Genomic DNA, 26998 nt, shown 5'->3' on the forward strand with positions numbered 1-26998 from the left:
GCATCACCTACCCCCATGACAGCAGCTCAGGCCCACACATCACACAGGGGGATGCACTGCAGGTAGTCACCAGCCCCAGTAATGAGAGAAAGCCACACTAACCTGAAAACACTACACTTCCCAGCAGTGCTAAGCACCGCCCCCAATTCGTTTATAGCCAATCAGCATTTGTCTTTGCACTAACCAATCAGCGGGCCTGTTATGGCTGTTCTCACATGATGTGTATATGAGAGAAGCACTGGGATTGGCTGGGAGCAGCTGCCTGAGGGATTGTCATACTGGTATGGAGAGTGCTGGCTCCTGCAATCACTTCACTTCCGCTCCGTGGTCACGTGACACAAATGAATCCTCGATGCAAAAAATTTGCATTGAGGATTTTTTGGGTGTCGAATTACTCGATTTAAAAGAGTAATCGCTGCAGCGCTAATACATATATTCTGAAATACCTTTTATTAGTTAGAATGGCTTGTTTTGTCTGGGGAGCAGTCATTAGGAGAAAAAAAAAAAAAAATGGCCACCGTTCTATTAGTACACACAAAACATATCCTAAATCAGTGTTTCCCAACCAGTGTGCCTCCAGCTGTTGCAAAACTACAACTCCCAGCATGCCCGGACAGTCTTTGGTTGTGCGGGCATGCTGGGAGTTGTAGTTTTGCAACAGCTGGAGGCACACTGGTTGGGAAACACTGTCCTAAATCACACAGGAGGACAAGTTACTTCACAACATTGAGCTGAAGAGCTGCCTCATTCTCCTCTCTGCTTGTCAGGGATTAGCTGAATCTCTGTACAAATGGAGTTCATGAGGAGACAAAGGTACAGAGAGGATGGACCGACTCTGGTAATGGAGACTGCATACACGTGCTGCTTCTCATTACCCCACCTCCTCTCTGTACTTCATGTCTCCTCATGAACTCCATTACTACAGAGATCCATCTGAAGATCTTATCAGCTATACTAAGGATTATAATCCCTGACAAATTGACCAGAGAGCAGCTCTTTAGCTCAGGGTTATGAAGTAAGGGAGAGTTCACATAACCGTTATTTTCCTTTCCTCTTATCTGTGAGAAGAACAGAAAAAAGCTGATCCTGTGCATCAGTTATGGACATCTGGTATCAGTTTCAGCCATTTCCATCTGAGACCCATTTTTTAGGCAGGGAGATTCCTAACTTATCCTCCTGTGTGATTAGGACAGGTTCTACATGTGCTAATAGGATGGCGGACATTTTATTTCTCCTAATGAATGCTCCCCAGACAAAAAAAGCCATTATAACTAATGAAAGGTATTTGGGAATATATTATATATATAATAAACTAATATTGAAGTATTTTCATTTTCTTAATTCCCAGAGAACCCCTTTATGTAAATATCCCTAGATTTTGTGAAGCACTAGTAGTAAAGTTCACAGCACACCGTCCACTCATACACCTTATATGGTGTCAGGGAGGATGCAAAGCCACATCGACACCAGAACCCATTTTGGGAACTAAAACACCAGTACATGTAGGACATGACAGCGTCCATCTAGGTGTCTATTAATCCATCATAGCAATATCTCGACCTACACAGGGGCTTTTTTCACACAATAAAAAAAAAAAAAAAAAAAAAAAAAAAAAAAAAAAGACCCTTATGCTTGTTGCAACATTGCTTGTTTTTACGCTGGATTAATAAATACTATTGGAAGTATCAGCATAGTATAATGACCATCTTGCGAAATGCGTTAGTGAAACAACAAAAGTCTGCTTCCTCCACCTCCTTTTTTAATAAACTTAAGAACACATTTACCCCCCACCCCCCATGCCCCAGGGCCTCCAGGCCCAATTTAAAAACCAAATAAAAGAACAAAACCAAATAAGCAAATAAATGAAAATTGAATTTGAATTGGTTTGTCCAGAGGCTACGAGTCATAATCCTCTTCTTCGTCACAACCAGCAGGCAGCGATGGGGCTGGCATGGCGGGCAGAGCAGCAGGGGCCGAGCGCATTGCAGGTACAGATTGAAAATGTAGGAAGGATGGAGCTGGAGGAGTACTGCAAAAGAATCAAAAAAGGAGAAAATTAAAAAAAAAAAAAAAAGGAAAAAGAAAGTCCTAACATCAAACCAGTGAATAATTGTTCAAAATGCATTTAGAACCGGAGTACAAATACATACTCTGAACAACAAATGAATGTTTTCCAAATTTTCTACTGGAGTACATCCTAATGGTGACTTACTCATCAAAAGGAGAGATCAAGCTGAATCTCTGTACATAGCATTGTGGACAGATAATTATGAGTATTTAGGGATATGCGACATTTTGATAAAGTATTCCTAATTCTTCCTAAATATTAGGCCACTTTAATGTTACTTTTCCAAATGTGCTGAAACCCGCACAAGTAGTAAGTGACATACCGTATATACTTATTACCGGTTCACAGCTGATGTCCCTTGCTGAACAGGGCCACCCTCTTGTTAAAAGGAATCTGTCAGCAGCGACCTTCCTGTCCAACTGCTGGCATAGATGCATAGCTGTGGTTCACCGGATTAAAACCATGTTTTTCTTTTGTTGATCTGAGGCTCCGTTCCTGAGTTACGATACTGTTTCTTAATATGCAAATTAGGCTTTGGTGCAATGAGGGCGTTGCACCCAAGCTCCACTGACTTCTGTGGCCACAAATCTGTGAAGCTTGGGTGCACCAAGAGAAATGGCCCAAAAGACCCAATTTACATATTACGAAAGTATCATAACTCTGAAACGGAGCCTCAGGTCAACAAAAGAAAAACTGTTTTAAAATCAGATGAACCACAGCTATGTGTTGATGCAAATAGATTGATAGGGAAGTCGCTGATGACAGGTTTCCTTTAAGCTCACACTGCTAAACTGTTTCAGCTGCGTTCCTGCCCTTACTGTGGTCAGTGATGGAGGGGCATGTCACCAAATCTCTTATTTAGTTGCCTTCATTGAATAACACTGCACAAGGCATGGGAGGCTAGCGCATGCAGAATGGATCACAATGCATTGTGTGATTTCACCATGCTACTAAAAATGGTCACCGTGCCTAATTGCACAGTGACTGGGCTAAGATGGCAGCCGTCTGACAGCCAGCCATCTTTGGAGCTTCAGGAGGGAGGTAAACTCCCCCCTCTGCCTTTAAACATTGCAGCTTTCTCACTGATAAAATCAGTGAGGAAGATTCACATGGACCATAATGGGGGTGAATGGTGTTGAAATGGACCCATCACCCCCAAGGTTGGAAAGAGGAAAACAGCGTTTGGCAGTCCCGCTATACCAGTCAATGGCAGAACTAGAGAGGCAGAGGGAACAGGAAGAGTCTCTGCACAAAGCCGTTCTAATAGGTAACTGCAAGCAGAGAGGTTCTGTTTCCCTCTGTACAGTAAGCTGGCTGGGACTTGTGGTGCACCACCAAAGTGATCTTCGATACTGGTGTAAAAAGGAAGGTTTTCCAGATCCTCAAGTTCCTGTCCCTACTTTCTTCCCATCGCCCCCACCCCATCTGCTTTTGGCAGAAACCAAGCTATCCGTGACAGCATGGTTTGTCCTTTTCCCCCCCAAGCCTGCACCACTCTCTTCGTCAGAGCTGTGACTGCCAAGCACTGATCATGGCGAACGTCACTGGTTAGCACCTGTGCTCAGTTTTGTGCGCAGGATTTATTTTTATTTTTTTCATCCATGCTCATTTTTTGGCACAATCTTTTGTGCAAGATAAATTTTTAGTTAGTGTTCATATTTTTTACTGTAGTAAATTTTTATACTACAATTTTTGAACATGCACCCACCATCTTCTTGTATCTGTCCTGCAAACACTGAGACGATCAGTACCGTCCATTACCGATCTGTGCACAGTTTTCGCTGCAGCCTTTTTTTTTTCTAACTAAATCTTTATTTCTTTTTAAACATTTTTTTTCTCAATTTTTTATTTTTATTTATTACAACCCATATGAATGTGAAAAAGCACTACATACAGTATACACCCCTGTGAATAAATAAAATTACACAATTTACATGTGCTGAACCACACACTTTACACGCCCCAATAAAATGGCCAAATCCCCCCCAAAGACAGCATGAGGAGGCATACTCCATCACTGCCTCTGAGACAGATACCAACAGCAAGGGAGAAGGGGGTGCCACATTCCTTTAGTCCTGTACTTTATCATCCAGTGATGAGGGACCCTGAAGAAAGCGCCCCAGGAGAACAGCTGAGGCAGCCCCCCAGAGTGATACCATATGGATCCCACCCCCTAGAGATGATCAGCCTCAAATTCCTGAGTTTTGTGCGCAGTTCAGGAACCCAGAGTGACATATGGTTGACACTTTTTCAAAATCTTTTTCTCTGAAGATTTTATACAATTTTATGGTGGTGCACATTTTAATGTGCAACATCCAACATCATCATTTGCTCAACCCCTGAAGTGGGCCCCGTTAAATGCAGCAGAGATGAAAACATTTTGGGGGCTTGTGCTGCATATGGGCCTTGTAAAAAAAAAATTAAATAAAAATAACCTTCAAGTAGGCAGTATTGGAGTGTAGATGTTTTGTATCGGACTCCAATTTACCATATGGCCATGACCCAGACACAGTTTATATCAACTAGGAATTTTTTACATTACAGTAACACACAATGCAGGCAGAAAATGACCCACGATTTGATCGTCTATTTAAAATCAGGACAGTCCATGACCACTTGCTGAGGTGTACATCCTCCCGCCAAAAACGGAGTAGACATGTCCCTTATAAATTTTAAAGGGAGTGTAAAATTCCTTGTCCAGCATAAGGACAAGGTTTGGAACTAAAATATACAAGCCGTGCGAAAGTACGTTCCACGGGTTCCGATTGTCCGTATTACCGCCTTTGCTGGATTGATTCATTTCCATCACATTATACACTGCTCCTTTCCAGGGTTTACGGCCACCGCTGCAGAAGCGCAGATATGAGGTGGCTGGGATGGGCGCTTCTGCACACGAGTGCCTATAGGTGCTCCCAGGAACAGAGAGGCAGGCACTTTTTACTATTGTGTGCACGGTTGTCATAACCCCTGGGAATGAGCAGTGTATAATGTGATGGAAAAATTAAGCAAGTGTCTTGTATTAAAGGGATATTCAGAGATTTTTATACCGATGACCTATCTTCTGGATAGGTCATTAGTATCTGATAGGTGGGGGCCCAAAACCCAGCACCACCACCGATCAGCTGTTTGAGTATGCAGTGGCATTCACAGTAGTGCCGCTGCCTTCTCTCAGCTTTTTCTAGGCCAGTGAAGACACGTTCATCGGTCACATAGCCTAGTTGCTGCTCAGCCCCATTGAACTGAATGGAGCTGAGCGTAATACCAAGCACAGCCACTATACAACGGATGGCGCTGTGCCTGGTAACCTGTGAGAAGGTAGCAGTGCTCACAGGAGCTCCGTTTCCTTCTCAAACAGCTGATCAGCGTCCCAGGTGTCGGACCCCCACCAATCAACTATGATTACCTATCCACAGGATGGATCATCAGTATAAAAATCTTAGAAAACCCTTTTATCTTTGTCTACATGAGAAATGCCATTTGCTGAAGACAAACGTCTAACAGGTCACAAAACCATCAAAAAGGTCCAAACACGCGGCTAGAAAGGTTTTGTGAAAACTAGCCAGCCATGTTCCAGTGGATCACAGAAGCTCATTAATAGGGGACATTCAGGGGCGGACTGGCAATAGACCCCACAGGGAACTTTACCGGTGGGCTGATTGATACCCAGGCCCTCCTCCGAGTACATAGAGATCTGATGCTCTCAGCTAGGGTTGAGTGACTCTGGTTCGGATTGCTGTATCTGAACCAGATTCTTTTAAAAACTAGGTTATTTACCTCCAAAAGCGTACATAGCCCAATGCTGAGAGTAGGGTTAAGCAAATCGGTTTCGGATTACTGTAAAATGTATGTCCTCCGCGGAGGTCTTTCCAAAAAGTTTCTGCAAATATTGTGAGACTTACTTTGCCTCGCCTCTATCATTTCAGTATGTTTATTCGCATAAGTTACCATTTCAAAATACGAAGCTGAGCTCGGCTTCGATAATGAGGCACGAAGCAGAGTTCGGCTTCGTATTTTGATTCAGTAATCCAAAACCGATTTGCTCAACCCTACTCTCAGCATTGGGCTATGTACACTTTTGGAGGTAATTTTTGTGTATGACGATTGCATTTTACTCACCAGCTGCTACTACTACAGCATCTCAGATCTGTACAGAAAAAAGGGCTCCATATTTTTAAGACCAATTGAGAAAAATTATTTTTAGCTCAAAATAAGTAAAAATGCACCGAAAAGTGTACATAGCCTTAAAATAATGCTAGGTGGATCAGGTACTTATGCACCTGGGTGGCGGCGGAAAGTGCCCTCCTGCATTCAACTGGACAGCGAAACAGTTCTATACTGCATCTGGGGTGGCAGTATTTTATGCTGGACTGTGGAATTTGGTTCTGTTAGGGCAGTATTTTGTGCTGCACTACAGTATCGCTGGCCCTGCATATTTCTTGACCGTGCCTTATTTCAATTTGGACACGGCTACAACATGGGTCCACTTTAGTTTTTTTTCCCCATGGCCACTTTAAGTTTCCAGTCTGACCCGGGGGACATTTCAAGGGATAAGGGGCTCTTACATCATCTTCAGATCATGCCCTAAATTACCTTTGAAATGGGATTTGTGACTGAATATTTGCAGCTGGAGCAGGAGACATTTCTTCTTCGCCTTCCGTCTCTGTACCTTCAGAATCCTCCTGTTACCATTAAATAAAACATTTTATTATTTATAGTTAAAGGGGTATTCCAGCATTCAGACCAGAATCCTGCAGGGTTATTACACACAGTTACAATAAAACATTGATATTACATCCTGAACGGTTATGATTACTTTGTCACACTGCTGCTTCCATATTGTGCTCCCTCACAATAGTTTCCAGTTACACTACGGTTAGAACGAAGCAGCCCTGCATCTTGTATCTATTACCACAGGGGAGGACGTGACACTAGCAGTGGCCTATTAGGATCTATAAGGGCTGGAGGGCTCTGTATTTTTATTTTTTGATACAGGTTGTACCCTAGGCTGCAGTAAGTGGCAAGCGATCATGTCGCAAAACTACTGAAATCAACACTTTGTATCACATCCTTTCAATAGGAGTCCGTTTTTGTATACTTAAATACCACATTTAGGCCGCTTTCATGCCTAGATTTTCACAGATGTTTTTGTGCCCTTTTAACATTTATAGTGGCTTTTTTTTTTTTTTCAGTAAAAACACCGGCTCCAGATGTTAGCTGGAGGTCTATGGGAAATATGAAACGCAGGACGTACAGTGTTTTCAGCTTTTTTTTTTTTAATACTGGTGTTTTTGTTAATTAGATGGCATTTTTCTGCGTTTAGGGCTTTTTTTTCAAAAACACAGCATGCTGTAACTCTTCATGTTATTTTCTAGGTGTATTCACATCACCTTCTCTACGGGTGAAAAATACCACCAGACGTTACTTTAACTCCTTAAGGAACAGATCAATTTTAGTTTTTACCTCTCAGCCTTCCAAGAGCCATAACTTTTATATTTTTCGGCCCACATAACCATATAGGAGTTATTTTTGTAGGACATCATGTATTTTTTTTATGTCACCATTTAAATTTTGTATACCTCCTACTGAAAAAAAAAAAAAAATTGGAAACAGTTCACGGTTGTTTTGCCATGTTTTTGTGAGTTTTGTTTTGACTGTGCACTAAAAATATGACTAACTTATTCTGTGGGTCAATACGATTGCAGCAATAACAAATTTATATAGTTATGTTACTATTTTTAAAGAATTAAACACCTTGGAATAAAAACAAAAATTTGCTTTACACCGCCATATTTTGACACCAAAAACTAGATTTGTGTCTACAGAGCTCTTAGGTAAGCCTTATTTAAAGGGGTTGTCTGCTTCTTTTATATCGATGACCTACCCTCAGCTGTTTGAAGCGTACGCTGCACTCGTATGAGCACAGTGTTCTCTTCAATGTTTACCTGCTCGCTGTTCTACATTACAGCTCAGCCGTCCCATTCCCTTCTATGGGAGGCTCCCTCCTATTTATATGAATATAGCAGAGCAGTCACATTGAAGTAAATGGGGTCAGCAGAGTTGTAATTACATCTGCCTGCCACTGCAATGTTGATGTGCTGCAAACTCTTCAAACAGCTGATCGGGGGGTTCCGGGAGTAGGTCCCCTACCACAGATAGGATATTGATGACCTATCCGGAGGATCAATATAACATGGATATTTTGTAGACATAGTCATAAGGGCTTGTGCTTTGCAGGCTGACATTGTTGACTGGCACCATATTGTTGCACATACAACTTAGCAGCCTAGTGGTCGGTCATACCTATGTAGTAACTGCGTGGGTGCAGCTTTTATGCCTCCGCACTCACCATTATGTGGGAACCAGTCATCAACTTTATGCTGATCTCACTGATGGCAGCATAAATTAGTGACAGAAACGCTGGTTTCAGCAGTGTGTTACTTATGAACTAAAAGTAAGTGGTTGCTGAGAACCAGCATCATAATCATTGCAGCACAGGCCGTGAAAAAAAAAAAAAAAAAAAAAAAAAAAAAAAAAAAAGTCAAATCTACCTGAGAAGAGTCCTGGTTATTCCTAATCTCCTGCTCTCCGGCCCATCTGCTGATGATTGGCAGTTCTCTCCTAGAGAGAAAGTGAGAAAACTAGGTAGAAGACTGTCAGTCATCAGCAGGTGGGCAGGAATTTGTGAATAACCAGGACTCTTTTCCAGGCCCAGTCTGCAATGATTGTGATGTTGGTTCTCGGCAACCACTTACTTTTAACTTATAAATGACAGACCGCTGAAAAAAAACTCACCCGTCTCTACTTTATTCTGCCGTTAGTATGGGCAGCAAAGTTAATATCAGGTTCCCTTTAAGGCAAGCTAATCCATGACATAGTTACATCAAAAATACTGAAAAGTCCACACAAGTTTTTATTTTTTTTAACATTTCTGGGGTGTTCATTTTCCTTTTGGGTAGGGTGTACCTTCCATAGTCTTTTCTGTAAGAGTTCATTACATCAGAAAAATACACGTACAAAATGTTACCATATAAGAACAACTACAAAAAACGGCTTGTAAGAAACGTCTTCAAGCAATTCTGACACTCATTTATTTAAAATAAAAATATACGCTCACCTCTTGCTCAGAGTCTGTTTCCGATTGCTTTTTATCCTTTCCTTTCATTGCTGTGCCTCCATTTTTTCGACTGCTCCCTGGTTTTCGGCCCCTTAAACAATACAATACATGTATATAGATCAACATGAATAAAAGTAAAAGGCAATGCAATAGCTAAACACAGATGTTGAGGTGCAAAAAACAAAATCCATAAAAGATTTTAAAGAAGAACCTATCAAGAGAAAGTTACCTTGTTTACCCCTTCCCATCTACAAATGATTCTGCTAATGGCACTGTACCCCCGTCATTTGCCTGTTAATTAACATGATGCTGTTGATGGCGCTGTGTGTTGCTACACAAAGTGCCATAAGCATGATGTTATAGGGAACAGAAATAACGAGGTCCCTGCCACTAAAAGACCTAAACACAGTAATCATATTGAATGCTGCATCCACAATAAGCATCTGTATCTGAATTCTCGCTAGGGAACCATGTGTGTTCACGAACGCTAAGAAAGCCCGATGTATCATGTCTTCAAAAAGTCACAAAATGGGCACAATCTCACACCCCAGTAGGAGGATGGAGTAGAAGAGCGGTGTAACATTTCTAAACAAAAGTGTTAAGGTGGATTAGGATTGGATTTAGGGCAGCCAAAAGCCAATTGTCAGGAAGCAAGTGCTCCTTCCCGACAGTCGGCTGCTCGCTCAGTGTAGGAGACCGCTCAGTTACATGCAGCGATCTCCCCCACAGTACGAGGGATCGCTATTGCCATAGTTCGTCCTCATGCAGCTGCATTGTTTCTGGGCATCATATCTGTATAGACGGCACAGAAATGATAATTTTGGTGCTTGCACGAATGAGTTTCACCCGACGAACAAGCCTTTCGCTCGTTCACCAGGTGATTGGCTGCACCTTTAGACAGGTAGATTGTTGGGAACGAGTGTTCGAAGGAACGTTCGCTCCAGATAATCTGCCCAAACATCACCCTTTAGGCAAAGATAAGACATTTATCAAACATAAGACATTTGATTAAATGTGACAAAGTCAGCCAACACAGACTGAAGCAAAACTGATGAATTACTCTCAATGTGTCTAATTGCGAAAAACTTTAGGGGGAAGACTAAAATAAATAAAAAGGCCCAAAACACCCCTGTCCTGAAAGAGTTATATGACCTACAAAGTCCTCTCATAATCACCCTGGGGCAGGATTACAATTAAAGAAAATGTGCAGTGGCCGGGTTAGGGGGGCCCCCCCCCAACGCTACGATGGGTCCCCCGGACACCATCAAGGTGTCACCACGTGTTGCTGCTCTACGGAAGGGATGGTGAGAGTTAGGGTCTGCAGAAAAACAGGGTGCTGCTTTATTGGAGGAATTCAGGTACAAAACAATACAGTAGAAGCATTGGGCTGGCTTCTCCAGTCTTCTCCCTGGCAGAAGAAGGGTTTGATGCTGAGCTGTCCCGCTCTCTCTCTCAGAAGGCTGACATCCTGGTCAAGGTCCCAGCGTCTTCATCTGGTCACTCAGTAGCACTGTTCCCTAACTGCAGCACACTAGGGGCTCTGACTGCTCTCCTTATATACACAGTCTCTGGCTAGACTAGAACGTTCTAGTGGGAGGGGGTGGAGTGGAGAAACTCAGCACAAACAGATACATTGTTTCAACTCCTGTCTGGTATGGACTTACATTAGAGCTTCAATGATACTTAATGGCAATGACAGAGCAGGTTTTCCAGACAAAAACAAGTTTCCAGACACAAAACATAGCTAAAACTAAAACATTCAAAAGGTCAGGCTGTCTGCTTTTTGGTGGTAAACAAGCCTGGATTTATCCCTCCAAAACATGGTCTTCTTTAAACCCTATGGCAGCTGTGGGAAATTACCAGCTTCTCAATCAAAGTCCTAACAGTCTCTCAGCATTCATTAACCATTTCCACAGAGCCATGAAAATACACTGATAATGAACAAGATACATATCACAACATATACAGTATAAAAAAATGCAGTAACAGTAATAAACAGTATAAGTTAACCCTTTCAAGATAAATAAAGAAGTTTTAACTTTGCATAGGGGATATAGGCAAATGTCCACAAATGTCAAAGTACTCCCTGCTCCAGGGCACTACAAATGTTAGAGGGTAAATAAATGAGCAGGACAAAAAGACTTTGCTAGAGTTAATATTAAATATTTTAAAAAGAGCACCTGTACCTGAGTAATAAAGCAAATAAACTAATAGCTTCATCACGGTCTACTGATTGAAATGCATTTATTGAGAAACGAAGCCTGTTGTATTATGCAAGTGAGCTGTTTGGTGCACCAATGGCATCACTGTTGCACCTTGTCTCAGCAACAGCTCCCTTCCCCGCTGTTCTTAGCTCCTGCTCAGAGTGACAGAGCCAGACCACGGCAATGTAATCTCCCCTAGCCCTGCGTTATAGCCCTTCTGCCGCTGCTTCAGGAATTGGAGCAGGTGCGGAACAGCCCTGATGCTGGCAATGGCTGAAGTTCGTACTATGCAGCTCTAGGAAGCATCATGACATGCACAGATATGAAATTTATGCCAGATCATTTCCACCAGAAAACGAGGGTTGATAATTCTCACCTATAGTTTATCCATTAGTATATTTCATACACATAACATTATCACAATGAGTAGTTCTTTCAGCAAGGGTCTCCTGCTCCATGAATAGTGCATGAGAACCAGAACATAGTATGAAAGTGGATAAGAACAGCCAGCAACATAGGCACTAACTTTTAACAGAACGCTGCATAAATTAATAGTACAGGTATGTATAAAAACTTTGTAATGTATATTACAAGAAAAAAAAAAATGCCTCCTCCTTCACTTATCAACTCCTTTCCTCCTCCCTACATTTTTCCTAAACTGATATTCAATTTGAATCCGTCTTGAGAAACCAAGACAGAATGTTGGGTCACAGACAGATCAAATTATAATTCCCATAGGGAAGCATTGGTTTTCATGTGTTGAGCGTTTTACAGCGCGTTTGAACGCGCTGTAAAACGCTCAGGTGTGAACTTAGGGTTATGGATAAGTCTTTTCTAGTGGATGATATTTCTCCTGCAGATTTCCAAGTGAACGAATAAATACTGCTTCTCATAATATATCTCTAATTCACTGAAGATACTATTATTTTTTAAGCCGATTTAAGTATTTCACTATATTTAAATTTCCTATCAGAATCACTGACTGAGCTAACATTTACAGAGAGAAAACAGACTCTTATCCATCAATGTACTGTATATAGTATATCGACTTCCCAACTTTGCTACTTAGAGGGATTCTGGTTTTAATGATTACATTTATTTCTTTACAGAATAGGATGCCAAAACAATTTTCTAATTTACATCTATTTAAAATGTTGCTTGCAGATCTTTATTATATCTGTGCATTTGCCTTAGGCCTCATGCACACGACCGTTGTGTGCATCCGTGGCCGTTGTGCCGTTTTCCGTTTTTTTTCACGGACCCATTGACTTTCAATGGGTCTGTGGAAAAATCGGAAAATGCACCGTTTGGCAGCCGCATCCGTGAGCCGTGTTTCCTGGCCGTGAAAAAAATATGACCTGTCCTATTTTTTTCACGGCCAACGGTTCACGGGCCCATTCAAGTCAATGGGTCCGTGAAAGAACACGGATGCACACAAGATTGGCATCCGTGTCCGTGATCCGTGGCCGTAGGTTTTAGTTTCATACAGACGGATCCGAAGATCCGTCTGCATAAAAGCTTTTTCAGAGCTGAGTTTTCACTTCGTGAAAACTCAGATCCGACAGTATATTCTAACACAGAGGCGTTCCCATGGTGATGGGACGCTTCTAGTTAGAATACACTACAAACTGTGTACAAGACTGCCCCCTGCTGCCTGGCAGCACCCGATCTCTTACAGGGGGATATGATAGTACAATTAACCCCATCAGGTGCAGCACCTGAAGGGGTTAATTGTACTATCATATCCCCCTGTAAGAGATCAGGGCTGCCAGGCAGCAGGGGGCAGACCCCCCCCCCCCTCCCCAGTTTGAATATCATTGTGCGGCCCCCCCCTCCCCTGTTGTTAACTCGTTGGTGGCCAGTGTGCGCACCCCCCTCCCTCCCTCCCTCTATTGTTTTAATACATTGGGGCCAGTGTGCGCGCGCCCCCCCAACCCCCCCTCCCTCCCTCTATTGTTTTAATACATTGGGGCCAGTGTGCGCACCCCCCCAACCCCCCCCCCTCCCTCCCTCTATTGTAATAATAGCATTGGGGCCAGTGTGCGCACACCCCCCCCCCCCCCCCCCCGATCATCGGTGGCAGCGGAGTAGAAGATTTTCATACTTACCTGGCTGCTGGCTGCTGCGATGTCTGCGTCCGGCCGGGAGCTCCTCCTACTGGTAAGTGACAGCAATGCGCCGCACAGACCTGTCACTTACCAGTAGGAGGAGCTCCCGGCCGGACACAGAGATCGCAGCAGCAAGCAGCCAGGTAAGTATGAATCTTCTACTCCGCTGCCACCGATGATCGGGGGGGGGGGGGGGGGCACACTGGCCCCAATGCTATTATTACAATAGAGGGAGGGAGGGAGGGGGGGGGGGGGGGGGTTGGGGGGGCGCGCACACTGGCCCCAATGCTATTATTACAATAGAGGGAGGGAGGGGGGTTGGGGGGGCGCGCACACTGGCCCCAATGCTATTATTACAATAGAGGGAGGGAGGGAGGGGGGTGCGCACACTGGCCACCAACGAGTTAACAACAGGGGAGGGGGGCCCACTGGCCACCAATGAGTTAAAAACAGGGGGGGGGGTCTGCCCCCTGCTGCCTGGCAGCACCTGCCAGGCAGCAGGGGACAGTCATGTACACAGTTTTTTTGTATATTCTAACCTGAAGCGTCTCCATCACCATGGAAACGCCTCTGTGTTAGAATATACTGTCGGAAATGAGTTTCACGATGTAGCTCATATCCGACAGTATATTCTAACATAGAGGCGTTCCCATGGTGATGGGGACGCTACAAGTTAAAATATACCATCGGATTGGAGAAAACTCCAATCCGATGGTATAACAGAACTCCAGACTTTACATTGAAAGTCAATGGGGACGGATCCGTTTGAAATGGCACCATATTGTGTCAACATCAAACGGATCCGTCCCCATTGACTTGCATTGTAATTCAGGACGGATCCGTTTGGCTCCGCACGGCCAGGCGGACACCAAAATGACTTTTTTTTCATGTCCGTGGATCCTCCAAAAATCAAGGAAGACCCACGGACGAAAAAACGGTCACGGATCACGGACCCACGGACCCCGTTTTTGCGGGCCGTGAAAAAAAACTGTCGTGTGCATGAGGCCTTAGGGTACTTTAACGCTTGCGTTAAACTTTTCCCGTATCGAGTTCTGTCCTAGGGGCTCAATACCGGAAAAAACTGAACAGTTTTATCCTAATGCATTCTGAATGGAGAGCAATCTGTTCAGTATGCATCAGGAGGTCTTCAGTTCAGTCACTGTACGGTTTTTGGACGGAGATAATACTGCAGCATTTTCTCCGTCCAAAATTCGGGAACTCTTGGCGGAATGCTGGATCTGGCATTATTTTCTATTTAAATGCATTAATGCCGGATCCTGCTCCAAGTGTTCCAGAAAAACGGATCTGGTTTTGCGGTCTGCGCAGACCTTTAAAAATATGAAAAAGATAAATACCGGATCTGTTTTTTCCAGATAGTCTACAAATGGTATCAGTTTGCATACAGATTGACAAATACGGCAGGCAGTTCCACACTTGCATTGGAATCCAACAATGCAAGTGTAAAAGTACCCTTACCCTAAAGAAAAAATAAAATAAAATGGTACAGTCCATTTTAGACCTGTAAAATGCATCCACAGGATAAAATTACCACTGTTGTTCAGCATTACCAGTCACTCCCTGTCTGAACACTTCTACACTGACTGGCCTTCACAGTTTGGCCTGTAGGTGGTGCTGTCATTTTCTGAAAGGGGATGTCACTTGGCACCGTTCACTTTACCTATTCTGTCCTGCAGACAGGTTTTTATTCACTGTCGCTAATTTAATCACAGCCACAACCTATACACAAGCTATTGTAAAACTGCAGCCAGGCTGCTGAGGCATATAGCTCAGGTTTTCTGAGGCGGACGGTGGCTGCTACCTCTTGGGTTCTGCTGGATGGCTTCCTCCGCTTTGGCTTTTCTGGTGGGCAGTATATCCATCGAGTGGTTTCACTAGGACTCTTCTGTAGCTGTGGCTCTTCTGGGGATGGGCTCTTTCCAGTCTAAGATTCTCTCTTGTTTGCTCCGACATTTCTGCTGCTGCCGCTCTAGTGCTACAACTTTCCAGTCACTGCTAGATTCTTCTTTTTTCTTCAATGTTTCTGTGCAGCAGGTTTTATAACCCAAAGGAGGGGCGCACACCATGCCTCAGAGTGTATGACGCGATAGATCGGTCCATGGATGGAATATAGGAGTAAAGCAATGCTAGGCTGGTCAGTTTCCCATCGGATGGAGCCGATTACTTAATAGTTCAGCACCACAGCCATATAATCATGGGTCCCCATGAGGAATGGGGAAGTGATAACCGGGCACACTGCTTCTCATACAAAACAGCCAGAAGACCAGAAAGTTGGTAAAAGGGTTACTAACGGGAAGGGAGGAGCTCAGCATTACAATACATTACGGTAACATAATTGAGGGCAGAGAACAGCATAATACCTATATACAGATATAGAGAGATCATACATACTGTATTTTTTTCCATGTTCAGAGAGAAAAAAAAAAAAGAAGACTTTCTACCTCCGTGGCATCCTCTCCCCTTCTGTGTGATTGTCTTCGTTCTCGCCCTGCATATCTGGGACAGTGGCGACAAGATCCTTTAAAAAATCAAATTGCTGCTCGAGCTCTATACATTGTTTCCTGTGAGGAATGAATAAAGTTATGGTTTGTAAATGGAATATCTGCAGTAAATTACATTACTTTTGAAGAAACCCTTTTGTAAGTTATCCCCTATCCACAGGGTAGGGGCTAACTAGCTGATCGCAGCCACGGACAAGAATAGGCATTTCTATTGATGTGCCGGCCATGTGCGGTCCTCACAATGCAGAACGCACAAGGCCAGTGTCCGTGTTTTGCAAACGTGTGACTGGACCCTTATGTCAAGACCAATGATCGTTTAAGGGGTACTCTGATCTGGGACATGTATGGCATATCGACATAAGACTTAAAGGGGTTTTCCAACATTTTTATACCGATAAATTATCCCGTGGATAGGTCATCATAGGGGTGATATGGACAATATGAATCTGTGCAACGATACAGATTTTGCCCATATGGCATATATCGCCGGACCGCGATATGACCACGGAGCGGTAGTGAATAGACAAAACGTCTCTCCGCTCCAGACTCCGCACCGCAGTGGCCAGGGCCTGGCGTGCACACAGCGTCAGCATGCTCGCTGACGCTCTGTGACGTTAGGTCCTGCAAAGCATGCTGGACAGAAGACGCAACACCTGCGGACTGCCGACTCGCCGAGCACCCTGCAGGAAAGGCAAGTATAGCGATTCTTCGGGGGGGGGAATAATCTATTTGCAAAGGATGGCCATGGGGCTCATCTGATGGCACTGGCTCTGGGGGACATGTCTGAGGCAGATGATGGCAAATGCCATGGGGCACATATCATGTCTACCATGGTGTATACGACAAGGGTTCTAGCCCCTAAGGTGACTAAAAGTTATTAAGAGAGAAAAAAATAAAAAAATAAATAAATAAATAAATAAATAAATAAAATAAAAAAAAGAAGAAGAAGAGGTTTAACCCCCACCCCCGAATTATAGCATATATATCGCACATGCTTAAAATTATATCGCAATATAGATTTTAGGCCATATCACCCACCCTAGGTCATCAGCTGTTTGAGAAGGCCCTCTCGCAGCTTTTCCTAGGTCAGTGACATCACATTCACCAGTCACATGGCCTAGGCACAGCACAGTCCCATAGAAGAAAATGGGGCTGAGCGCGATACCAATCACTGCCACTATACAATATACGGCGCTGTGCTTGGTAAGCACAGAAAAGGTAGAGGCACTCATAGGAGTGCCAATAGTTTCTCAAACAGCTGATCCTGGTTGTCGGACCCCCTCCTATCAGATACCGATGACCTATCCTGAGGACAATCTTGGGAAAACCATTTTAAATGTCTGATAGGTGTGTGTGAGCGCGCATCCTGTTCCTATAAACAGGGTCATGTGGGCGGGCCTAGTCAGTGACTGACAGCTGTGGGAAGACTGGCAGTGAGCAGGACCGCCCCATGACTCTTCAGTTTAGAACGAGAAGAGATTTAGACAAATAAAATACAACAGTTTCACAGTTTTCACTGATCCCCCCTAAAGGACAGCAAGGACACTGCAACCCCCGTTAAAGGTCTGGACACCGCTACATAAAGAGCTAACTCATTGCGTCATTGGAGACGCCAAAGACCGCGTGGAACACAACCTGATTGACGCCAGCTCAGTAACAGCCCTTGAGACCGGGAAACTACAAGCTGATCGTACCGAGTCGAGGACTTACTGTCGGGTACCAAGACCTCCGGGTAAGGTTGCAGTGATCCCACATAAGCGATCGCTCTTTTCAAACACAGCGGGACGCCGCTGTAAGATTCTGTAGCTATACGCTGCAATCCGAACTTTTGAGAGCTATATGCTCTGTATTTGATCAAATACACACAAGTGTATCTCTACAATGTTGCGAATTTATTAACCTATTATACAAAAACTATCGATATCAGGAAAGACTTTGCCTAATTTTCAACAGTGACACAAAAGACTGGTTTTAATCAAGATTTATTTATTTATTTATTTTTCTCAGGTGCACCTATAATATCGGTATAGGATTTTATTGCCAATGCACATTTATTGCTAATATATATCTTACACCGATCACGTTTTGAATATTATATGAATTTTATAGTACAATTAATGGGATTTATGTCTTATATTGTAATTTAATCTGATTTTATTTTAGTCTTATAAGGTCATTATCTCCTTTTTCATCCATCATTGTATTATTAATCTACTGTATATTATTGTATAGACCATTAAAGATCCCTTTACTTCAAAGAGTGTGCCCCACTTTAATTTTATTTATTTTCTACATTTTCAGACTGGGTGCTGTCTGTTAGTGGGAGCACCTCTGTTTGGATTCCTACCTCATTCTAGTGCGACATTATTTTATACTTATTGAGTTTCACTGATTCTTTCCCCCCCAAACTATATATCAGTGTGCTCAGCTCCTCCTGCTCTATAACACGCTGCCTGCCGACTGCCCTGCATTTTGTGGTGACCGGTCATATTTAAGAATCAACTGTGACTTGGCTAATTAAAGTGCAACACAAGGTACCAAACAAGTAAACTATGGGGGACATTTGTGAAAGCGTTTACGCCACTATTATGGCTTTAAGAAGTCGCAAATTATGTCGCAGACCATATTTGTGCCATAATCTGCAACTTTTTAAGCTTCAGAAAAGTGGTGCAAAAATAGGTCGGGGCTTAGAACTTCTCGATCAACGTCCTCCTATATTTCTATTAATGTTAAAGGGGTTGTCTCACTTCAGCAAGTGGCATTTATCATGTAGAGAAATTTAATATAAGGCACTTACCAATGTATAGTGATTGTCCATATTGCTTCCTTTGCTGTCTGGATTCATTTTTCCATCACATTATACACAGCTCGTTTCCACAGTTACGGCCTCTCAGGTGTCTGGGACTAGGGAGCGCACATAGGCTGGTACTTTTTCCTAAAGTGTGCAAGCACGACCACCTCTGCTGGATTGCAGGGTGGTCGTAACCATGGAAACAAGCAACGTATAATGTTATGGAAAAGTGAATCCAGACAGCAATATGGATAACAACATTATATTAGGAAGTGCCTTGTATTAACTTTCTCTAATTTGCTGAAGTGACTCAACCCCTTTAAGGAAATCAGAAAGTCTCAGTTATACAACATAAAGAAGGCATATATGGTGCAGTTAAAATGGTTTGCCATGAATGGGATGTTTGACCGGTCGGACCCACTGGCCTCTTATCAATCAGTGATTGTTTGAACAAAGGCTCAGCTCTATCGATTCATTTTTTCATTACATTATAAACAGCTGGGATCCAGGGGTTATGTCCACCCTGTAATCCAGCAGCGGTGGTCGTGCTTGCACACTATAGGAAAAAGCGTCATCATCTCTGGTGGTTGGGACCGTGGGTGTGAGCATAGACACGCATGCGCAGCAGCTCCTATCCACGCTGTAGCTGTATCCCCTGAAATCGAGCAGTGTATAATGTGATGGAAAAATGAATCCAGCCAGCAAAGGAGGCAATGTGGACAATCACAATACATTAGTATTAACTTTCTCTACATGATAAATGCCATTTGCTGAAGTGATACACCCTCTCTAATCTTTTTCCGGCTGCAGACAGAGCAGAAGGGAGGCTGGTGCTCCTGCCAGCTGCATCATAGACAGTGACAGGTTCGGAGGAGGAGGGCAGCAGCGTTACTTTAATTACAAGCTTTAGTTCACAACCAACTCAGACAGTTCTTTTTGAGCAAAGGAATAAGAAAAAAAATAAAATAAAATAATATATATGTATATAAAAAAATAAAAAACAACAACTCACAGATGTGAAGTAGTCATGGTCTTTGCGCTTCGAGATTGTGTCACCTGACAAGCCTTCTTCAGCAGTGACTCGAGGAATAGCTCAAGTGCACGGGCTAGCAGAATGTCAAGGAGTTTAATAGTGCGTGACAAATTAAAAAGGGGGGGGGGGGGGGTTGTCAAGTAACAATGTCATTAAAGAGGACCTTTCATCAGAAAAAAGGGTGTGCAATTCTTATACTACCTTATCTGGCTGCTGCCACTGATGTGGACACTTTTTTTTTATTCCAAAGGACCCCCCGTTCGCCCGCTGTGCTACCAGTTTGTTTTGTTGCCTCATATGCAAATGAGGCGACTTTGTTATAGTAGGCGTTGACATTTTAGTTCTGCTGGGCGCGGTCATCTTCTCCCTGGCAGTGAGCACCCCGCTCTTAGCCAGGCAGAAGGAGCTCAAGTTCTCGCGCGCTCTGTCCGGATGTCTACAAGCTCAAGTTGAGCTCCTTCTCCCTAGCTATGAGCGGGGCGCTGCGATAGATAACCACGCCCAGCAGAACTAAAATGTCAACGCCTACTATAACCAAGTCGCCTAATTTGCATACGAGGCGATGAAAAACGGGGAGCACAGCGGGCGAACGGGGGTCCTTTTATATAAATAAAAAATAATAATTAAAAAAAAAAAAGAGGTCCGGAGACCAGTGGCAGCAGCCCGATAAGGTAGTATAAGAATTGCACACTTTTTTTCTGATGAAAGGTCCTGTTTAAAGTAGGCTATGGGGGAGAGAGAAAGAAAGGACCACTACAGAGGAGAGCCAGTGACACATGACATGATAAGAGAAATAGAGGAAATGGAGAAAAAACCTCCCTGGGAGAAGGAGACTCCGTCTCCTCATTGCTCCGATGCTCCGCATTAGAATACAGAGCGGGAGAAAACCAGCAGGGCACATTACAAAAAATAAAAGATAAACAGGGGTGGCAGCATCGGGTACCCCGCAAGTACAGGTATACATCTCCCCTAATAAAATCGCATAAAAGGTCCTCTTTAAACCATCCAAGCTAAAAAATAATAACAAACATTCAACTAATACAATATCTATCATTAAAAATGACATTCTGAAAGGATACAGATAATGACAGGAACAGCTGCAGCAACTTTGCCTATTTCTTCATCAGTCTGCATAATCTTCTTGATTCTTGCCTAGTTACAAAAAAAGGAGGGTAAAATGAATGATATTAGAGTTAAAAATGGAAATTCGGGTAAGTCAAGACCTATAATGGCTGCTACCTGCCATTTACTATTTGGATTTTCTCCTGGATGCTCTTTATCTTTAGGCTGGGTTCACACCTGAGCGTTTTACAGCGCGTTCCTACGCGCTGTAAAACGCTCAACAAGGAGAAACCAATGATTCCCTATGGGAATGGTTCACACTTGGGCGTTTTACAGCGCGTACGATCGCGCTGTAAAATGCCCGACGCTCCAAAAAGTACATGAGCGACTTTTGGGGCGTTTGTGGCCATAGGACACTGTAGTGAATCACACAAACGCGCGTTTACTATTACAAAAACGCGCATAAAAATGCGCGTCAAAAACGCGCGTAAAACGCGCGTTTGCGCAACGCTCAAGTGTGAACCCAGCCTTATGCCTAGCTCATACTTCAGTCTTTGGTCAGCATCTGATCAGGGATTGTGAGCTAAAACTAGGTACAGGTCAAAACTAGTGTGGTAGATTTGGATTTGTCCCGCTTTGCAGCGCAATCCATAACAAATCCAGGTTTGGAATACAGTTCAGCGTGTGGCGATACTTACGGTAACGGCGCATGCACGAGACTAACGTAGTCCCGCGTTACTTGTGGCCTTCTTCATTTGGCCACGGAGGAGACAATACATTATAATAAAGGCACGTCGAACTCAATGTTTACTGAGAGCAAAAAAAATTAGAATTTGGATTTGTCCAAAGCAGGATGAATCCAAATCTACCAAAACCAAGCGGCCCAAAACGGATCAGTTTTGCCCTAAAGCATTCTGAATGGAAAAGGATTTGTTCAGAATGCATCAGTTTGGCTGCGTTTGGTCTCCGTTAAATTTTTAGACGGTCACTAAAATACAGCTTGCAGCGTTTTGGTGACCGTCTTACTATGCGGAGCCAAACGGATCCGTCTAGACTTACATTGTAAGTCAATGGGGACGGATCAGTTTTTCACTGACACAATATGGTGCAATTGAAAACAGATCCGTCCCCCATTGACTTTCAATGTAAGTCAGGACGGATAAGTTTTTGAATGAATAAGGCAAACGGATCCGTTATTAACAGACACGAGCTTTTGCATTATTGGTGCGGATCCGTCTGTGCAGATACAAGATGGATTCGCACAAAACACGAGTGTGCAAGTAGCCTAAGCTAGAGTGCCTACAGGTGGTCTGAAAGCTCCCGCCTCCTTCCCTCACCCCGCGGCCACCCCTCCTCCCTCCTCCTTACCTCCCTCCCTCAATGATAGAAAACAGAGGGTGGTTATTAACGGTACACACTCAGATTGGGTCACTGTCACTAGTGGGGTACCTCAGGGGTCAGTATTGGGCCCTATTCTCTTCAATATATTTATTAATGATCTTGTAGAAGGCTTGCATAGTAAAATATCACTTTTTGCAGATGACACTAAACTGTGTAAAGTAATTAACACAGAAGAGGACAGTATACTGCTACAGATGGATCTGGATAGATTGGAGGCTTGGGCAGATAAGGTTTAACACTGACAAATGCAAGGTTATGCACATGGGAAGGAATAATGCAAGTCACCTGTACATACTAAATGGTAAAACACTCGGTAACCCTGACATGGAAAAGGACCTAGGAATTTTAATAAACAGCAAACTAAGCAGTAAAAACCAGTGTCAGGCAGCTGCTGCCAAGGCCAATAAGATAATGGGTTGCATAAAAAGGGGCATAGATGCCTTTGATGAGAACATAGTCCTACCACTTTACAAATCACAAGTCAGACGACACATGGAGTACTGTGTACAGTTCTGGGCTCCTGTGAACAAGGCAGACATAGCAGAGCTGGAGAGGGTTCAGAGGAGGGCAACTAAAGTAATAACTGGAATGGGGCAACTACAGTACCCTGAAAGATTATCAACATTAGGGTTATTCACTTTAGAAATAAGACAACTGAGGGTAAATGTAATAACTATGTATAAATATATCAGGGGTCAGTGCAGAGATCTATCCCATCATCTGTTTATCCCCAGGACTGTGACGAGGGGACATCCTCTGCGTCTGGAGGAAAGAAGGTTTGTACACAAACATAGAAGAGGATTCTTTACGGTAAGAGCAGTGAGACTATGGAGCTCTCTGCCTGAGGAGGTGGTGATGGTGAGTACAATAAAGGAATTCAAGAGGGGCCTGGATGTATTTCTGGAGCTTAATAATATTACAGTATATAGCTACTAGAGAGGGGTCGTTGATCCAGGGAGTTATTCTGATTGCCTGATTGGAGTCGGGAAGGAATTTTTTCCCTTTTAAGTGGGGAAAATTGGCTTCTACCTCACAGGTTTTTTTTGCCTTCCTCTGGATCAACTTGCAGGATAACAGGCCGAACTGGATGGACAGATGTCTTTTTTTGGTCTTATATACTGTTACACTGCTGCCTCCCTCTCAAGACCAAAATTCCACAAGAGGTAGGTCGGCACTGGTCTGCTCTAAGTATATGTAATATAACGGAAAAACACCTCAGAAATGATTGGTGGTGCTCTACAGCCATAGACTTTAAAATATCCAATAAGCAGAAGAAATATGTGGCACTCGCCATTAAAATCTGTATTTTATTTAAAAATCCATAAAAAATAAAAATAAGACACACAGCAAGACGAGACAGATGCAAGAAAAAGGTGACGGTCGTATCCTGTGATTACACGATTCTTCATGGCCTACATGCGTGGTGACGTACTCGCTCAATAAATATTCATCCACATTTACGTCACACGTATTCAGAATTATCAATCATGTACACATATCACTGTGTTCATTCAGTCCCCATCAATCGCAGCTCAAAACCCATAATTCATTATGCTTATCATCTGAATCAAGAGGACCCCCTGCAACCCACACGCAATAGCTATCACTGTGATGGCACTCTCCTTATATTGGAAATCTATTGAGGGCAACCGGTATTGATGTTCCTTAAAGTGAGTCTGTCACCTCCATATGGCCATATACAGTGCTTACATGGCTCTGTAGCACACCTATACAGGATTGTAACGGTACCTTTGTTCTTTTCTTTAGACTTGCACCAGTAGGAAAAACTAAGTGTAATTCATATGTAAATGAGCGCTCGCAAGTGCCCAGGGGCGGCGTTCAGTGTGTAGGTGCCCAGGCTGCTCTGCCTTCTTTTCACTTTACTCCTCCCCAGCCTCTGCCTTTGCCCGCCCCCAAGTCTCTTGCCTCATCGATAGGTCTGGACTTGGAGGGTGGGCAAAGGCTGGAGGACTCCGGTCCGGCCAACACCAATCGCTCTCCCTATAGAAGTTAAGGGGAGAGCACCGCACATGATCGGCCCCCGCTCCCATTCACTTATATGAGCCCAACGGAAATAGCCGAGCCAGCACTCAGCAATTTTTAGCGGCCCCATTTAACCATTTAGAAAATGAATGGAGGGCGGCTGCTCAGTTCTCGATATAGGTGCAGGTCCCATCGGTGGGACCCGCACCTATAAGACAATGGGGGCAAATTCTAGCGATATGCCCCCATTGTCTGAGATAAGAACAACCCTTTAAGGCCTGCATTACACTGCCCAATCTTTGGGGAGTGCATTAACCCTAAGGCTACCTGTACATGTTGCAGATTACATGCAGACTTTTGTGCAGGAAAATACGCACAAGCAAAATGAATGAGATTTGACAAATTTCATGTAAAAGGGGTTATCCAACCCCAAAAAGATGGGCCAAATGGTTCTTATCTGCAGACACATTCTATAAAAAATGCCCGGGCCCCTGACACAGATTGTACTTACCCGACTCCCTGGCATCACAGGTGACACGAGGGAGGCTTGTACCTGTCACGGCTTGCTATTGGCTGCCCCCTGTCAACGAATGTTTTGATCCACGTGACGGGGAGATGCAGTGGGCTTTAGGAGCAAGGTAAGTACAGTCTGTGTGAGGGGCCCGGGCATTTGGTGGGGTTGGATAACCCATTTAAATATATTTACTGTGCAGAGATTGACCTGCCGTGTGGATTTTTAACTCTACAGCACATCAATGGTTTGTGTGGATTTCACCCTTTACAGGGACTGGAAAAAATGCATTTAAAGTCAGTCAGTAACATGCAGATTTGGTGCATAAAAGCAGAGAAATCTGCACAAAAATCAATGCGGAAATTCAGTTTTAAAACCCGCTCTTGTGTTTTGACGCTGCATCAGTTGGTCACCTCAGATGCAGGTGATGCGTTCGCAGCTTAGCGCGAATGAATGGAGTTAGACCAGGACTGTTAAAGGGGTTTTCTGAGACTTAAAAGGGGTGGCCCACAAAAAAATATAATAAAATGCCACCGTTTTCAAACCAGCACCTGGATCTGAAAACTTTTCTAAATTATTGTATAGCGCCACCTGCTGTTTGTTTTCTTATTTCTATGTCCACCTCACGGAGATGGCCGCACATGCTCAGTTTCATCCTTCAACTGCCTCCTGAGCCGCGATAGGGTCATCACGGACACGCCTCCTGAGCCGCGATAGGGTCATCACGGACACGCCTCCTGAGCCGCGATAGGGTCATCACGGACACGCCTCCTGAGCCGCGATAGGGTCATCACGGACACGCCTCCTGAGCCGCGATAGGGTCATCACGGACACGCCTCCTGAGCCACAGCAGAAAACACACTCCCCTTGAGCTGTCAGCTGGGTATAAGTCTGGCAGTGCAATGACTGTGGAGATCTCTGGATCCATGTTAGGTACAGGGCTGGTTCCAGCTTTGTTAGAAAGAGATTGTCATGTCCTATAGGATGTCTGTTTTTTTTTTAGATTAGCGGATAACCTCTTTAAATACTGATGCCCTATCCTCAGGATAGATAATGTGATCGGTGGGGGTCCGACACCTGGGACCACCATAGCCTTCTCGCAGCTTTCCCTAGGGCAATGATGTCACATTCATCGGTCACATGGCCTAGGCGCATATATGTGAATGGGGCTGAGTTGCAACACCAAGCACAGCGCCGTACATTGTATGGAAGAGAGAAGGCCACAGGAGCGCCGGTGCCTTCTGAAAACAGCTGATTGCGGGGGTTCCAGGTGTCAGACCCCCACAGATCAGATACTGATGACTAGTGTTGAGCGAACTTGTGTTTTAAGTTCGGGTTATCGAAGAATCGCGTTATGAATTCTAAATTCCATTATGGTCCGTGGTAGCGGAATCCATAACGCAATTCTTCGAGAACCCGAACTTTAGACGCCGAACTTAAAACACATTTTCGCTCAACACTACTGATGACCTATCCTGAGGATAAAGTCCTGAAAACGTGATTAACAGCTGGGCTGCAGCGCTGCCTTCAATTCAAAACAATGGAAGCCAGACACCATGCATCCACCTCCTGAATTCATTTTGGGGGCACAATCTGGGGCTGTGTGAACACCCCCTTAGGATTCTAGTGTGTATTGAGGACTATAGGTGGTCATTCTGAGGGGACATAACAGAAACACCAGGTGGCGCCATAACAAGCATCTGCCATCCAGTAATACCACCATAGCCCTGCAATGCTAGTGCTGCAGGGATAGCACCAATACCAAACATACAGCGAGCTCTGCTCTGCCTACAAACACGGAGCCAATACACTACATATGGAAGCGCAGGTAAAACGCAATAGGAAACCGCGAGACAACAGCATCCAGGTTCTGCGGCAATGGCCGAGGATGGAAGGGAAGGCACAACACACACAACGAGCTACCAGGAAAAAGACGATGAAACCGTCAAGGACGAAAGCAGATTTCCGGGCTAGCTGCATGAGGAAAACGCAGGGCTGAACGTAAGAGAGGTGAGAACTAGGCCACAAACCCACCGGCGGGAAACGAGCGTTGTACTTCTTTTTCTTGCTCGGCATCGCGTCAGGGAGGTGGACTCTGACCCACTGAGGGAGCGAAAGACCAGAACAATTCACAGGTCCCAACCGCTGAGAACGCTGTCAACCGATGTCCGCCAAAAGCCGCTTAATAAAGTTCATTCTGTTGT

The 26998-nt window shown here is 44.0% G+C and overlaps 1 protein-coding gene across 1 annotated transcript; it reads right to left on the reverse strand.

Moving 5' to 3' along the window:
- Positions 1 to 1737: 1737 nt before the first annotated feature.
- Positions 1738 to 26985, reverse strand: DRAP1 (DR1 associated protein 1). Its single transcript, XM_044270951.1, has 7 exons — positions 26829 to 26985; positions 20917 to 20989; positions 19817 to 19910; positions 15954 to 16073; positions 9183 to 9273; positions 6659 to 6747; positions 1738 to 2029 (listed from the first exon to the last, which is right to left on the reverse strand). The coding sequence occupies exons 1-7, from the start codon at positions 26868 to 26870 to the stop codon at positions 1897 to 1899; spliced, it is 642 nt and encodes a 213-aa protein (XP_044126886.1). The 5' UTR covers positions 26871 to 26985; the 3' UTR covers positions 1738 to 1896.
- Positions 26986 to 26998: the final 13 nt, after the last annotated feature.

This window comes from Bufo gargarizans, chromosome 10 (genome assembly GCF_014858855.1).
Source record: "Bufo gargarizans isolate SCDJY-AF-19 chromosome 10, ASM1485885v1, whole genome shotgun sequence".
Taxonomy (NCBI): domain Eukaryota; kingdom Metazoa; phylum Chordata; class Amphibia; order Anura; family Bufonidae; genus Bufo; species Bufo gargarizans.